The sequence below is a fragment of the Nannobrachium achirus genome (genome assembly GCF_963921795.1).
Source record: "Nannobrachium achirus genome assembly, chromosome: 14".
Classification (NCBI taxonomy): domain Eukaryota; kingdom Metazoa; phylum Chordata; class Actinopteri; order Myctophiformes; family Myctophidae; genus Nannobrachium; species Nannobrachium achirus.
Window position 1 is genome coordinate 17640719 of NC_137821.1, and position 17335 is coordinate 17658053.

Consider the following 17335-nt stretch of genomic DNA (forward strand, 5'->3'; position numbering starts at 1 on the left):
AGAAAGTGTGCTCGACCACATCAAATATTTACTCGGGAGCAGCTGTATTGTCGAAACATTACGCATCAGAAGCGTCCTGTAATTAGGTCGATATGTATTCCTCTTCTCCTCCCTCCGTCTCCCTCTCTCTCTCTCTCTCTCTCTCCCTCCTTCTCCGGGAGTCCACCTCTCCCTCCCCACCCCCTCGCCAGTAACGAAGTACATTTACTTAAGTATTGAACTAACAGTACAGTTTTGAGGTATTTGTACTTTACTTGAGCATTTACAATTCCCAATAATTTTACTTCTACTCCACTATACATCTCGGATCCAAATATTGTACTTTTACCCCGCTACATTCTTTTGAAAACTTTAGTTGCTACTAGTTACTTTGCAGATATTAAATTATAATTATTTATAATTATCCATTAACCACTTTAGCCCTATTTTATACCTACGCTATTTGAAAATAGCAGATCTACAAGCTTTGTGAGCTTGTAGATCTGCTATTTTCAAACATTTTTTTTGTACTTTTACTTTCCGTACTTTAAGTACATTTTGATGCCACAAAAACACTTTCATACTTTGTGCATTTTGAATTCTGGACTTTTTTACTTTCTATATTGCAGTATTGATATACTTTTACTTAACGTAAAAAACGTGAGTACTTTTTCCACCACTGCCCCCCCCCCCCCCTCCCCCCCCACACACACACACACATTATTGTGTAGCATTATTTTATGCTTTAACTATTGAAAAATAGCAGATATACAAGCTCACAGCTGTAGATCTGCTATTTTTGAAAATTCGTGAAAATTAGAATTTTGACCCGATTCCATAAGTGTCTTTTGAAGACAAGTACATTCAAGTACATTTTGAATTCTGGACTTTTTTTTTACTTGTAACAGAGTATTTCTATATTGCAGTATTGATATACTTTTACTTAACGTAAAAAAAACGTGAGTACTTTTTCCACCACTGCCCCTCGCCCCCCCCACAACCTCTCTCCCGGCTCACCCCTCGCATTCCCCCTCCCCTCCCCTCCCTCTCCTCCCCCTCCTCCCTCTCCTCCCCGGGCTGCTGAAATGCGTCTTGGCTCTGGACCCAGGCCTCTGGCAGCCAGAGAGCTATACATGTGCACAGAGAGAGAGAGAGAGAGAGAGAGAGAGAACCCCACTCGGCATAAAATGGCTGCCAGACGGGCTTCTCCTCCTGAAATGTCGACGGCTACGCTATGCATCTGTAGCCAGGGTGCACGCGCTCGAAAAAAAAAGAAAAAACGCGTGCACATGCACGCCGCTTTTTGGAAGCGTGTGTGTCTGTGTTTGTGTGTGTGTGTGTGCGTGTGTGTGTGTGTTGGGGGTGTGGGGGTGGGTTGGGGTATCTGTACGTGTCTGTTAGTGTTTGTGGGCTAGGACCACTGCAAAAAAAATAAGAGGGAGAAAGAAAGTTTTCCTAAACTATGTGGTTGAATTAATCCACGCTGTGTGTGTGTGTGTGTGTGTGTGTGTGTGTGTGTGTGTGTGTGTGTGTGTGTGTGTGTGTGTGTGTGTGTGTGTGTGTGTGTGTGTGTGTGTGTGTGTGTGTGTGTGTGTGTGTGTGTGTGTGTGTGTGTGTGTGTGTGTGTGTGTGTGTGTGTGTGTGTGTGTGTGTGTGTGTGTGTGTGTGCGTGCGAGGGAGAGAGAGAGCATGTGTATGTATGTATGTGTGTGTGCATGTGTGTTCAGTAATTTAGTGGGGAAAAGGAATGGGTATCATGCCAAAAGCTGACAGGGTGGCTTGGAGAGAGAGTGTGTGTGTGTGCGTGCGTGTGCAGTGCACGAGTGTTTTAGCGATTATAAAATCCAGGCGAGCATGCAGCACGCTTGGGCGTGGAGAGAACAAACCTCACAATAGCGCTGAGAAAAGGTTCTCGCCCAACACAGCCAGATTTTCGGCGGCCATTACACCTAATTGGCCCCTGTTGTTAGAATGGAATGATAACTATCTGACGGATGGGAAGGTGTAAGGGAGGACGACGTGGATGGAAACATTCAGCCTCTCTACCCACAATCCCTAGCAGCTGCCGTTTCGTCTTCTTAAAATCTTCTCTGTGCTTCCTTTTGCCGTGTACAACAGCAGAGTCTTATTCGTATTTTTTTTTCTTCTCCGCCTTCTTTGCTTCCCTCAGTTTGTTTGTTTAAACAAGTGGCAGGGACGTAGGGTGCCAAGAAATGTTGTTTTTGGAAAAGGGCCGCATGTGGGTGTGTGTGTGTGTGTGTGTGTGTCTATCTGTGTGTGCTGTCTGGGCCTGCGATCAAGCCCTGCCAAGCACCCAGGGCAAAAGCCCAGCCTCCTCGACCGCAACTGTTTATTTACAGGTTACACTGCTTGTTTATTTGAAGACTATCCGATTGGCCCGGACCCCAGTACGGGACACCTCTCAGATGAAGACAAGGGCCTGTTTACTCCCCCCCCCCAAACGTCTCCAGTGTGTCTTTTTTTGTTTTGTTTTGTTTTGTTTGCCGCACCACTCTTAACTGCCTTTTTTGGCATTCCCTCCGAACTACAGAGTGCAATGTGTGTGCACAGCTGCCGCGCACAGGTTTTTATTTTGAACCACAATGTCTATTTTTAGACGTGATTTCAAGAGTCGTTAATTGCAGGTACCTGCCTCATCACGGCACAGCCTGACTAAAGAGTGGCTCGTGCTCTCTTGACAAGTCACTCTCACACACAGCAGACGACGACGTTGCACTATTATTGTTTTTTTCCCCCGCTGACCGAGCGATCCAGCACTCACCAAGTTCCAACCCCCGACCATTGACCAGTTGTTGTCCAAACCAAAACACCAACAACACCAACAACTGCCCTGGTTCTGGCGGCGCATTAAAGCGAGATAACTTGGAATTGTTTTATACTTTAGCCATTGAAAAATAGTAGATCTACAAGCTCACAGCGCGGCACAGAGTCCCGCGTCGCGAGCTTGTACAGTAGATCTGCTATTTTTGAAAAATCGTGATTTTTCTTTGAATATATCTTTTTTTAAAGCGAACATTTGTAACTCAAATATTTGCTTCTGGGGGGTCCCTGTAACAACATATTTTGAGATGGGCGTCCACGGCCAAATACATGAAATTTTGGGGGTCCTTGGCGTGAAAAAGCTTGAGAACCACTGATTTAGAAGAAGGATTTAGAAGACATTTATAGAATCGGGTCAAAAATATTCAAAGACTTTCAAAAAAAGCGAGTGGGGTCAGAGGTCAAATGTAGTGCACGGGGGTTGAGGTGTTCCGCCCGGCTTCAGGAGCGGAGAGAGAAGAGTGCCCTTACAGAGAGAGAGAGAGAGAGAGAGAGAGAGGCTGACAGACGGTCCATATGCCTCTACCCCACCTCGGCTCATCCAGGTGGCGGCATGGCATCCCGGTGCTGCAGCGCGGGGCCTTTCCTTCGCGCTGGAAAGATGCTGGCTGGGAACTCTAATTGCCGCCGCCATCTGCTCTTCTTCTTCTTTTTTTTTTTTTTTTGTCACGGTTGTTGTGCCTGTACAGACCGGGAGGAAGAAGACACCCCCGCTTCTCACCTCCCACCCCTCTTTTTTTTTTTTTTTTTTTTTATCTCCCCGATCTCTGCCGCCACAGAAACCCTCCTTCCGGTCATCACCTACCACCTCTACCTTCTTGATTTTTATACCTCTCCCTCTCTCTCTCTTTCTCTCTCTGCCTCTCTCTCCCTCCCACCCATTCTGTGTCTTTTCACTAGTTTTGTCGCACAGAACTAGTGAAAACAGACGATCTACAAGCGCACAACGCCTCGCGGCGCGAGGCGTTGTGTGCTCGTAGATCGGCTGTTTTCACTAGTTTAAATCGTTTTCAAAACGATAAACACAAAACAGACGGTTTTGGACATACAAGGTTTCCACGTGACGACGACATACTGTAACACAAGCGCAAGATTCACCTCTATCTCTGGCTACGCCTTCTTTCTTTCTGCTCGCATGCTATACCTTTCTGCCTGCTCCATCCATGTGCACCCCCTCCTCCCACTCTCTCTCTCTCTCTCTCTCTCCCCCTCCCACCCATTCTGTGTGTCTCTCAGCATCTCTCCGGGGAGAGGCCGTGGAGTTGGCAGCTGTAACTAGACTGATGGATGGCTCTGAGAGTGGCATGGGGAGGGAAAGGCCAAGGCCACGGAGCGCCCCGCAATCACTTTATGGACGCGTTCTGTGCCAGCTCCACACAAACCGCCAAACCGCTCACAAAAGCTTTTTCAACAGCGTTCGTGTGTGTGTGTGTGTCTGCGCGAGTGTGCGCGCGGCGCGCGTGCCCGGCCAGTCTTAAATGACTCACTCCTCGTTTGTGGAAGTAGATGGGAACCGTTCGTTTTTTTTTTGCTGAGTTCAGACAATGACGTACGGCCGTTGTTCGGGAGACGGCGAGCCAGCCGCGGCAGCCCTTCTTTGTTAAGCGTCGATTTCAACCGGTTGCTTATAGCGCCGCTAGCTGGCTCGCGGCGAGCTGTGCAACGACGTTCACCGGGCAGTTAAGCTTTGGCACTGTTTTTGTTTTTAATGCATTTCAAATGTCTTTTTTGAAGCGCGGCAGATAAACCGGTCTGAAACGGACATTGTGAGAAAGCACAAGTTAAGGTTAGGCCTTGAATTGTGAGAGAGCACAAGTTGGAAGTTATTGGGGCTTAGCGTACAGAAGGAGGGGGATTTTTTTCTGCCTTAACGTATGGTGTTGTTCCCTCCCTACTTTGTCATTGTTGAGCCTCGGCCAAGAACATTCCGTTTTTGCAGTGCTGTTTAATAGTCAAATTTAGGAGAGAGGGGGAGCAAGTGAAAAGGGTGGGAGAGGGAGAGAGGGAGAGAAGGGATAGCTATAGTCAAAGAGAGAGAGAGAGAGAGGGAGAGGATAAATCTTTCAACTTTTTTTTCTTCTCCATTTCTCTTTCCCACCCGCCTCTTTCCCTCACTCTCTCTCTCTCTCTCGCCCTCTCTGTCGCTCCTGCGCTCTTCTCCTCTTCTCTCTCCTTCTCAGGCACGTGCACACATAGACATCAAAGGGGGCTCGAGCCCCTTCCCTTTTATCCGTCTGTAAAAAAACTAAAAAAGTGCCCTCTTCAGACCATGAATGCAGTTTTCACTATGGTGAAAGAAATGCAAATGCCCCCCCTATATCCATGCCATACCTGAAGGCAGCGTTCAAGAGAATTGCCTTGTCCAAACTCTCCTGAACTTGAATGCATGTTGAAAGAATTGCCCTCTCCGTGTAGAAATCCATGCCGCTAACGGCACGTCTCCAGTAGGCTACTGAATTGATTATGCTTGGTTCAGTGTGGTATCAAGCATTGAAAATAGTTGACCTCCGAACTCGCGGCGCGTTCTGAGCTTTGGAGGTCGGCTATTTTCAATATTTTCACCAAAAGGTCCTTTTAGAAATGTCAGCCCCTGCCTCTCTAACATTCTCTGCACGTCCCTGCTCCTTCTCTCTCTCTCTCTCTCTCTCTCTCTCTCTCTCTCTCTCTCTCTCTCTCTCTCTCTCTCTCTCCACGATGCCTCTGAGACATGGCTTATGAGAGCCGTGGCAGGAAGAGGGGTGTTGTTGCAAGGCGAGGGTATCTGAGTTCACCGTCTCCCACTCTCTCTCTCTCTCTCTCTCTCTCTCTGTCTCTCTCTCTCTCTCTCTCTCTCTCTCTCTCTCTCTCTCTCTCTCTCTCCCTTTGCTCTGTGTAGGCTATGCGTTTAAAGGCGTAGAAGATGGTATCTCCCTGGTGTTTCTCATTGTGCTTGTCTCTTTCTCTCTCCCCCCTATGTCTCTCTCTCTCTCTCTCTCAGAGAGCACGTGGGGGCCTATAGGCCAGTGTAAATCATTACGGGGGTCCTCGCTCACCGTAGCGCTGTGCTGCAGTGCAGCCCTGCTCTCTCTCGGCTGTGCACTCATCTGCTCCATGTATGGTCGCAGGGCTTGAGCTCTTCACTGTACAACACGCATGCTGTACTGTACTGTACTGTACCGTACCGTACCATACTGTACTGTACCGCAGCTGTTGTTTTCTTTTCCCCCCACTCGCTTTTTTTCACGGCAGACATTTCGACGTGTCGTAGACGAGGGTAAACAACATAGCTGAAGGCAACAACGTTCATTGTGGGTTGTGTTTGATTAAGGTGTTAACTGTGTGCCAAGCCAGCAATGGACATTAAACTCCCGTACGGTTAAAACGCCTAAATTAAACACACCACCCACCGCAATTAATGTTATTATCACTTTCAGCTGCGTTGTTTACCTGTACTGTAGGCCTATATGACTGCTGTGTCACTCAGCAGCACACTACTTAAAATACGGGCCACATTGTAATTGCACGTAAAACTGTGTATCTTCTTTTATAAAGCGCTCAAAATAAGATAACATTTTGGTCAATGTTTTAAATTATTTTATTCTTTAGCCATTGAAGAATAGCATACAGTATATATATACTTTTGTAACTAAAGATTTTGCTTCGGGGGGTCCCTGCTGGAACTAAATATTTTGAAATGGGGGTCCATGGCCAAATACATATCATTCTAGGGGTCCTTGACTTGAAAAAGTTTGAGCGCCACTGACATAGAAACATAGGTTTTTCTACAAGCTCACAGTGTGTTGAGAGGACTTGCCCTATAGTTATCTACAGTTTAAACTACAGTCCAAAATTGCAGTACAAAACCAGTTTTGCTGTCGATTCACAAGGACCACGCCAGCAACCCGTTTGTAATGGAAGCCGTTTCAACCTTTTGAATTATGGTTTTGGAACTGAAACTCCTTATGTAATGTAGAGGAGAGAGAGAGAGGCAGAGACTGTCTGCGATCAACAAGGGCAGGAACTGTGCGGAGGAATGGCCGTGTGTGCGTGCGTGCGTGCGTGCGTGCGTGCGTGCGTGCGTGCGTGTGTGTGTGTTTGTGTGCAGGTGTTTTGGGGTTGGACTTATCCCTTATTTATAGCTATTTGCGCGGCGGTGCCTTGTACCGAAAATAGCGGATCTACAAGCTCACAAACACGTTGCGGCTTCGACACGTTATGCGCATGTAGATCGTCTATTTTTTCGGTGCCTGGCACCACCAGCACGCAATTAACTAATAACTCAGGCTTCAGGGTCAGGGTTAGAATCAGAAAAGGCTATAAATTGTGAGAAAGAAAAAAAAACAGCATTTATTAATTGCTGTCCTCACAAGCATAGCAGTAAGAGCGCTGTGTGTGGACAGGCATTCTGACTCCCCTCCCAGGGAGTCTCAGAGGTGAAGGACGTCAATCCAAGCCCTCTCATACCGGAGAGTAGCCCTGCTCTGGTGGAAAGAATTCCACTTGTGTTTCCTTGTGGATCCCCACCCCAATCAGACACTCACACACTCACTCACTCACTCACTCACTCACTCACTCACTCACTCACTCACTCACTCACTCACTCACACACACACTCACTCACTCACTCACTCACTCACTCACTCACTCACTCACACACTCACTCACTCACTCACTCACTCACACACACACTCACTCACTCACTCACTCACTCACTCACTCACACACACACACACACACACACACTCACTCACTCACTCACTCACTCACTCACTCACTCACTCACTCACTCACTCACTCACTCACATATTTTCAACGCTTTTCAAAAATAGCAGATCTACAAGCTTGCAGCGCGGCACTCGGTGCCGCGCTGTGAGCTTGTATATCTGCTATTTTTCAATAGCTAAAGTATAAAATAATTCCACTCATTCACTCACTCACTCACTCACTCACTCACTCACTCACTCACTCACTCACTCACACACACACACACACACACACACACACACACACACACACACACACACACACACACACACACACATATTTTCAACGCTTTTCAAAAATAGCAGATCTACAAGCTTGCAGCGCGGCACTCGGTGCCGCGCTGTGAGCTTGTATATCTGTTATTTTTCAATAGCTAAAGTATAAAATAATTCCACTCACTCACTCACTCACTCACTCACTCACTCACTCACTCACTCACTCACTACTTTTATAATACTAAAAGTATCAAGTAACTATTACTTGCTACCATTTTGTTCAGTGTTTCTACCAACTTACTCACATGGCATGGCTGTACCACCATTTGAAACCCGTTGCCCCTCTTACTTTGAAAAACCTTTACTCTTGACTTGTGACTGCGTTTGGGCATTAATCTTAGCGCTGCAATTTCATTAAGAAAAGAAATCTAATGGGATTATCGCATGGTTCTTGGGGACTTTTGCATTCGTGCAGATATCCTTGCCTGCATTTCTTGGACGTGGGAAAATAATTGAGATGCTGTGGAATACAAAATATTGTCACTGTCGGGGCAGAAACCTTGTATCTCCAAGTTTCAAAATGTTCTTTCGTAGATTAAAGCACTAAAGTAGTGAAAATAGCTGATCTACAAGCACACAACGCCTCGCATCGTGAGGCGTTGTGTGCTTGTGCTTGTGTGCTTGTAGTTTTTAAAATAATAATAAAAAAAAAACGTTATGGACATACAAGGTTTCCATCCGAAAACAACATGGGGCATATTCAGTATTTGGAACCTTGGGTTGACATCACTTGCCTAGTGTATTATTCCTGAGAAAAGAACAGCGGCTTTGCTACATTACAATCACTGGACCTTTTTATAAGTCACCGGTGAATTTAAGGAATTTGCATTTCGGTCAAAATGTCTTTCCTTGTTTAAGGTTTAACATGGTAACGGTCACTCCAGCTGGGATTTAAACACGGAAACAGAGGAGACACTTTAAAAAACATAATGAATTTGGAAGAGTTTGATTGCTCAGTACAAGCATTTATTAATGATATGATTACTCACCTCATGGAGACTTGTTTTTGTTTTTGTCGTATTCCTATGTCAATAATTTGAGGAGGCTCTTTTGGTGTCTCCATAGGGAACAAAGCAGGCTCTTTGTGTCTCCATAGGGAACAAAGCAGGCTCTTTGTGTCTCCATAGGGAACAAAGCAGGCTCTTTGTGTCTCCATAGGGAACCACTGCTGGTCATCAAATTATTGGCTTAATGTGACAAAAACTAAAACTAAAAAGAATTGGGTGAACTATCCATATAAAACCAGCACATTTAGATGTCTGCATTGGCTTCATAAATAGCAGATATACAAGCTCACTGTGAGCTTGTACGTCTGCTATTCTTGAACATTTTTTGTAAGTAGGAGAAGTAGGAGAACCACTGATTAACAAGAAGGCATTTGTAGAATCTGCCACAGCAGGTCTTAATTTGCTTCCAGAAAATAATAATACGCGTCAAGAAAGGTTTATGTTGGTCAACGTCCTCATAAAGTATACTCAAAGTTCTCTCTCTCTCTCTCTGTGTGTTTGCAGACTTGCAGCAGTCAGGAAGTCCCAGTAACAATGAGCCAGGCAAGAATCCACCTCCAGGTATGTGCAGTGCCATTCGTCCTCTGCTCTCCTTGTCATCACCCCATTGTTCCTTCCAACAGAACTCCCCCGCGGTACAGTGGCCTGTGTACACACTGTATCCTCCTCTCCATTCCAATGAGTCTTATCTGACGTGAACCCTGTGACTTCTACCCAGACACGGGACCATGTGGTGGTGGTGGTTAGGTGGCTGCACTGGGAAAAACAAAACATAAAAAAACAAAACTTCAATCCTTTTTTTCAGATTTTTTAACCCATTTACGATGAAGCGATACCTTTCAAGACGGGAAGCCCTTTTGGGGTTCTTGTTCTTGATTTTAGGCCAAAATGTGTAGGAGCAGTGTCCAAAAATGTGTTTGAAAAAATTGGCCTGATGGTGGCGCTATATGGGACAGATCCATGTTGATGAGATGAGTGTAGACGTACTGTGTACCGATTTGCGTGATTTTAGGGCAAAATCTGTAGGAGCAGTGTCCAAAAATGTGTTTAAAAAAATCGGCCTGATGGTGGCGCTATATGGGACAGATCCATGTTGATGGCATGAGTGTAGACATACTGTGTAGCGATTTGCGTGATTTTAGGGCAAAATCTGTAGGAGTAGTGTCCAACTGTCGGGCAGAAACCTCGTATCTCCAAGTTTCAAATCTGCCCGTTTCTTTGTAAAGTAAAGACCTGCTTCATCATAAGACTGTTGCACAAAATCTAAAAAATAATAATTCATGGCATGGGCAGCTGGCGGAGCGATCCGGGCGACTAGGCTGCTGACGCAGCCTGACTGCGTGTCGCCGGTTCAACTCCCGATCCCGACCACCTTTGCTGCGTGTCACTCCCCATTTCCTGTCAGACTACTGTATACTGTCAATAAAGGCAGAAAACATGGGCTGTGATGCCTGCTGGCGTCGCCGGTTCGATTCCCGATCTGGACGACCTTTGCCACATGTCATTCCCCATCTCTCTCCCCATTTCCTGTCAGTCTACTATCCTGTCAAATAAAGGCATAAAAAGCCCAAAAACAAATCTTTAAAAAAAATTAAAAAAAGGCAGAAAAAGCCAAAACAATATAAAAAAAATATATGCTTTACAAATACCTTACATAACACTCAAATGAACCAAAATCACTAGTTTTTGCTCCATTCCTTTTGCCATTCTTTGATGCGCGACCACAGAAGGAAAAGGGTGATGGTTTTACCATTTGCATCCCAATTCTGTTCATGCCTATAATAGAGAAAAATAGATAAACATTCTGCCTGAAATCAGATTACCATCATGTAGATCAGCAATTTTCGCTGTATGACATACAACAAAGTACAGTATATTGGTGTTTGATGTGTAAATATGCCTATTGTTATTATTCAGTGTAGTAAAAAAATTCTGAATTATAGACTCTGCAGTTATTGCGCTTAGCAAACTGCTATCACTCAACTAGAAATAATTATTTGTTGTTATAATAACCATAACTCACACATACTGTACTGAAAAATATATATTTGTTATGGACTTAACATCATAAGTATTACATCCTAATACATCATTATTCCAGGTCATTATAATGCTTTATGAAATTATTGTAATGTATTACAACCATGAGAATTATAGAAAAAGCTAAAAGCTAAAGTTTTACGATACTTCTTGACCTTAAGTCATTATGAAATCATGTATAATGGTGTTATGATTGTTATAAAGCATTTTGAGTATAAGTGCTTATGATTATGAATGCGTCTATCTGTAATTATACACCATTACAAGGAGATCACGAGGCAGCATATTTATAAGGCATAGACATTGGCTTAAAGTAGAGTTTTACCCCCCCCCCTTTTTTTTGGCAACATATGCCAGCATCTCATTTCTGGATTCGTTGAATTCTTTTTGGAGGGTATATGTTTTGATGTACACAGCAAAACATGGAAGGGAAACTCTTGTTTTATTGGATTGTAAAAAAATAAAATACCCTACTGTATTGTCACTTTCTCAGCGGCAACACCAAATGCGTTCCGTTCTAATGAAGTAAGAACATGTCTCTGTTTGCCAAGACTCTGCCAAAAGACGGAGTGAAAGTTTGACTGAGGACTTGGCACCGGCCGCCACCAGTGCTGCAACACATCCAGACAGGGGTGTCGCACCAAATTCTGGGCCCTGGGTACAAGGATTCACTGCGGGCCCCCCATGAATGTTCTTCATTGGGGGAGGGGGTTTTATTTTGTGCTTTAACTACTGAAAAAAATAGCAGATATACAAGCTCATAGCGAGCTTGGAGATCTGCAATTTTTTTTGAAAAACCTATGTTTCTATGTCAGTGGTGCTCAAACTTTTTCATGTGAAGGACCCCCAAAATGATATGTATTTGATTTGTTCGCTTAAAAAATACATATATTATTCAAAGATTTGCACACATTTTCACGACTTTTCAAAAATAGCAGATCTACAAGCTCGCCTAAAGTATAAAATAATTAAGGCCTCTCCACCTTGGGCCCTAGTAACTCAGTCCCACTTCTCCCCCCCCCCCCCTTGTGACGCCCCTGTTGGCACCGGCCGCCACCAGTGCAGCAACACATCCAGACGAGCGGGTATAAAAATGGCTGTGTTCTGAGAAGCATATTCTTTTGACAGCCCCAGCTCTCTCCCTGCTCCCCTGGACTGACCTGAGCCGCGTGTCGTCACCATCCAGGAATGAAAATAGTTTGGGAAAGCGTAATTAGTTTTCTACCTCAAGAGCAGGTTCTGCCGGCGTCGGCTGCCAAGCAAAACACGCCGGCGAGCCAATGACTCAGGGCCTGGAAGGCCCCTCGTCGGCAGTGGCACCGTTCCCCCTGTGCTGCGCTAGCCCTTGGCTCACTCCAAGCCCAGGCATTACACTTTGTAGGTGCCAATCCAGCTGCACGCGCGCTCCGCTTCCCCCAGTTGCCTATCATATCATCCCTGGCACAGCTGCGAGGATCCACGGTCGCTTTTTTTTTAACATCAAAGCCAGACCTGAGTCATTTGGGTGTTGATAACTTCTAGCTGTTTGACTTGGATGATGGCTTTTTTGGATTATGAACGCTGATTCCCTGATCGCTGCAGCCTACTTGCTGGCCAGGCACGTGCACACATAGACATCAAAGGGGGCTTGAGCCCCTGCCCTTTTATCTGCCTGTGAAAAGTGCTCTCTCTCTCTCTCTCCAGACCATGAACGCAGTTTTTACTGAAGTGAAAGAAATGCAAATGCCCTCTTTCCATGCCATACCTGAAGGCAGCAGCATTCGAGAACTGTCTTGTCCAAACTCCCCTGAACTTCACTGCAACATCTTATGTTGAAAAAATTGCCCTCTCTGTGTAGAAATCCATGCCGTTACGCCACATCTCCAGTATTGACTTGATTATGCATAGTTCAGAGTGGTTATCAATCACCGAAAATAGCCAAGCTCACAACGCGTCGCAGAGCTGTTTTCATGATAAATACATTATGTATGTACATGTCAGCCTCCCTCCAATGTGGGTCTTCCATCCACCATTGTTCACTATTACACAGCAATACATGCAGTCTTTATCTACTGTACACATAATACCACTGGTTCCCAAACCTTTCAGCTCAAGACCCAAAAGAGAAACCTGATCATCCCCTTTATTTTTATTTTATGAATCAAATTATTTCTGAAAGATTCATGAACATTATGATTTTTTGTGGAAGTCTATTTTTGTAATAAAAAAAAAAACACCTTTCATAATAATAATAATGAATGAAGTAATGAATGAAGAAAGTCCGGAATTCAACATTTACAAAAGTTAGGAAACAAAATAATGAAGGGATTTTCAAGAAAATGGATCTGCGACCCACTGCTTGGGAAACAACAGCATTATACGATTGATGTTGTAGTTGTTGTGGTGGTTGTTGTTGCCGTGTTGGAAAGCTCTGCATTAGCCTGTATTCTTGTCTTCAGAATCTCTTGTCGCTTCAGTGTGATGTTAGTTTAGTCAAGAACTGAACTCTATTCCCATGAAGACTTCATAAAGCTGTCAACAAGGCTTTGGCACCTTGCACAAACACTGCCATAGTCTTTTAAGTGGGCTGTTGAAAATGGCTGAAAATATATTAAACCAGGGGTCTTCAACGTTTTCAGGCCGAGTACCCCTTAGTTGAGAGAGAGATGAAGCAGGGACCCCCACAACCTTTTCATAGATTGCATAGTTTCATTGTTTGACAGGACAATCATCAGTGTATTTTGGATTCATGTCAATTTGTGTTTTCAGATATTTAACCTCTTGAACCATCAATACTTAATAAACTTGACCTTTCACTCTGCACTTAGTCTGCTCTTTTTCCCCTCTACACCAAACCTCTTTGCCAAAAATAGCTGATCTACAAGCTCACAACGCCTTGTGAGCTTGTAGATCTGCTATTTTTGGCTAAAGTTCTCAGACTAATGGTCGCTAAAATAAAACTTTCTATCACACAAATATTTGGAGGACCCTATGTAGTAACCCTTAGGACCCCCGGTTGAAGACCTGTGTATTAAAGCTGACAGTCACCTATTCTCATCGTGTCATTTCACATTCAAATAAATTAGGCTGGTTATTGTAGCATTCAAGACTAAAGCTGTCCGTACACTAGCAGATACTCGGGCGCGATTGAATCGGGTAGCATTAAACACTACAGGATCATTTTTTCAGATTCTCTGACCAGATAATCTAAACAGGCTCACACTAGCCGTTTTGAAAAGTCGGGCGCTCCGCACGCTACAGGATTCTATTCAGATTGAGTCAGGCCTGAACAAAGCAATAATACATAATATAATGAATTCAAAATGTCACAGGGGCTGTTCGCCTTGCAACACACACACGCACACACACGCACACACATTAACGTTATCCACACAACACACCATCGCATCGCTTCGCAATGGAGAAAAAAAAACGCTTCAATAAGGAATTTGTGTCCCATTTTGATGATAATATGAGTTCACGATTCATGTCCATCCATGCCTCTGTTCAACTCTCTGACTTTTACCCTCTCTCTAGTCTCTATCACTGCTAAACATGTCAAGTGCTGCGTGCTGTCTGCTTCTCATGGTGCCTGATTTATGATTAGTTGTATGACTGTGTGGCGCACAGAACATTAGATTTCCAAGATCAAACTGTGTCCCTCCGCGCCACATTGTAGGGTTTGTAGATCAGGCAGTGGGCGTGTACTTGCAAGAGCAAAGCGAGATGTGTCGTGTCACTCGTGCTGTTCCCAGTCTGTGACTGGTAGTGACTATTTCTGCTGATAAAAAACAAACCCGCTACCATTGAGTTTTAGTTCCCATCGCAAGCAATCATGATACAACCTGGACGGATGGATGTGGACGGTATGAAAAGTGTGTCTGCGTGCGCGCGTGTGTGCATGTATGTGTGTGAGTGAGTGAGAGAGAGAGAGAGAGAGGGAGGGAGGGAGAGATGGAGAGAGAAAAAGAGAGAGAGAGATCTGTCGATCAGCAGCTGTCTTTCTCTCGGTCACCCGCTGCTGTTCCAGACGAGTAGGGATCCCAGAAAAATATCAAACATTTTTGAAAAGAGTCGGGCTGGCCCCGATCGCCCTCCGAGCCACTCGGCGGGGCTCAGATTGAATCTGTGAGCCCTCACGCTAGACGACATTTATGCCCGATTGTCGGGCCCGTTTCAGTCAGAGGCAGCCAGATTGTCGGGAGGGTAATTAAATGCCCCGGTTATCGGCTAGTGTATGGCCAGCTTAACAGTTCCTTTTACCTTGCTGTGCTGGTAAACAGTGAATAGGGTGCCCGGTTCACAGAGTAAGAGCACATGCAGTACCATATAAATAAGGCTAAAGTCCTTCCCACAGCTGACCCTGTTTCTAATTCCACCCAAGGCACATTATTCATCCTCCACAGTGGTGTAAAGTAGCCACAAGTACTGTACTTAAGTACGAGTTTGAGGTATTTTTTACTTTACTTGAGTATTTCCAATTTTCAATACTTTTACTTCTACTCCACTACATCTCAATAGAGGCAAATATTTGACTGCTACTCCATTACAATGATTTGAAAACCTTAGTTACTTTGTAGATTGTGTTATTACAAAGCATACATGAACCACTTCAGCCCTATATACATTTCGGCCATTTGAATATAGACCATCTTCTAGCTAACAATGCAGTGTAGATCTGCTATTTTCCTAAAGATTTTATACGACTTTATACATTCGAAAACTTGTGAAACAGCACATTCTACTTAATCAGTACTTTCTACTTTTGGTAAATTTTGATGCCGATCCTTTTGTACTTTTACTCAAGTGAATTTTGAATTCAGGACGTTAACAGAGTATTTCTACTTTGCAGAATTGATATTTTACTCAAGTAAAACTTGAGTACTTTTTCCACCACTCCAACCTTTCCTGTGTCCTCCCGTTTATTTGACCTGTCAGAAATAAAATGCTTTAAATGCCAATAATAAATCTTAAAAAAATAAGTATCAAGTCTGTTGGACTTATGTTCATACCATGAATCGTAATTATTAATTCATTCTCTAATCATTTGCTGTGCGTTCTTGTGTTTTTGTGTCTTGTGTCTTTCAGCAGTTTACTTGGAAGACAGCTTCATCAAATCAGGTGTCTTCAGTGTTGCAGAACTGGTGCGGGTCTCCAGAAGTAAGTACTTTATTCCTCAGAAGAACACACGTTGGAATCTAGCAGGCATGACGAAACCCAACATTCTGTGTTTGTGTATACATTAGGGATGGGACGATATGAACATTTCATATCACGATTATTGTGACAAAAGAAATGGCGATTTACGATATTATCGCGATAATCAAATCCGTTATCCTGGGGTGGAACATTTGCCAAAAGATAGCAGATCTACAAGTGAAAAAAAGACTATCAAGTACGTATATTGTAAGTACATTTATAGAGGGTTTAAGTCGTTGCGGATATGCAGCTCGGCAAATAAAAGGTGAATTGAACCCAGTGCATGACGGAGGACAATATCACGATAAATTAAATCTCCACCATACGATTATCGTGAGTGTTTTCATATCACGATAAACGATAACATCGCGTATCGTCCCTTCACTAGTATACATTATGTGCCAGTACATGCATGATATGAAAGGGATTTGGGGGCATTCGGTGGGTGTTGTAAGTGAATCAGGGTCACAAGAAAATCCACCCAGCTCGAAGTCACACAATTATGGCAACCCTTACTGAATCCCTTCTGCCATGTGTGGATTCAAACAGATCTGATGCAGCCTGCTGCTGCGGTGGGGGGTGTTGTAAATCCAGTCGGGCAAGTTCCTGGCCCTGGAACAAAACGCTTTTACTGTACATCTGTGTGCGTATGAGCGTGTGCATGTTTGTACAGACATGCCCTGCTCATCTCAAAGCTGTTGACAGCTCTTTCTTGTCGGAATCTCTGGTCTCTCTCTCTCTTGCTAGCTAGCTGAGGACACTGCCTCCCCGGGGCCATATTTACCTTTGCCGTTTCCAAAGGCTGCTGCTGCCAGGCACGGGTGTCACGTCAAATTCTGTGCCCTGGGTACAAGGGTTCACTGTGGGCCCCCCATGAATGTTCTTTTTTTTTTTTATTATCTGTTTATTGGTTTTATACAGTGTTTTATATCAAGTGTTTTAAGGACATACAGGCATACAAATGAATCTATACAATATTGGTTATACTTTGTAGATGAGTATACCACACAAAACAAACACACACCCTTCTCCCCCCACCCCAGAAACATACATCAGACATATACATTAAACAGAACAAAAAGGAAAAAAACACACAACCGAGCCAAAGACGAGACAAAATAAAAAGAGAAAAAAACAAAACAATGCATGAAGGTTACATTTTACTGTGCCTTCATGCAGAAACAAAACACACATACAATACGTTAAAAAATACAAAGCAATCACATAAAACATATAACCCTTGGGGCCTGTCGGACAGGCCCCTTTCCCCCC

The 17335-nt window shown here is 44.1% G+C and overlaps 1 protein-coding gene across 1 annotated transcript in view; it reads left to right on the plus strand.

The window, feature by feature from the left end:
* The window catches only part of LOC308297695 (nuclear factor 1 B-type-like), a 139907-nt gene that overhangs the window by 71529 nt on the left and 51043 nt on the right, over nucleotides 1-17335 (plus strand). Inside the window, 2 exon segments of the mRNA XM_080741241.1 lie at nucleotides 9350-9406; nucleotides 15953-16024. Coding sequence (XP_080597367.1) covers nucleotides 9350-9406; nucleotides 15953-16024 — 129 coding nt within the window.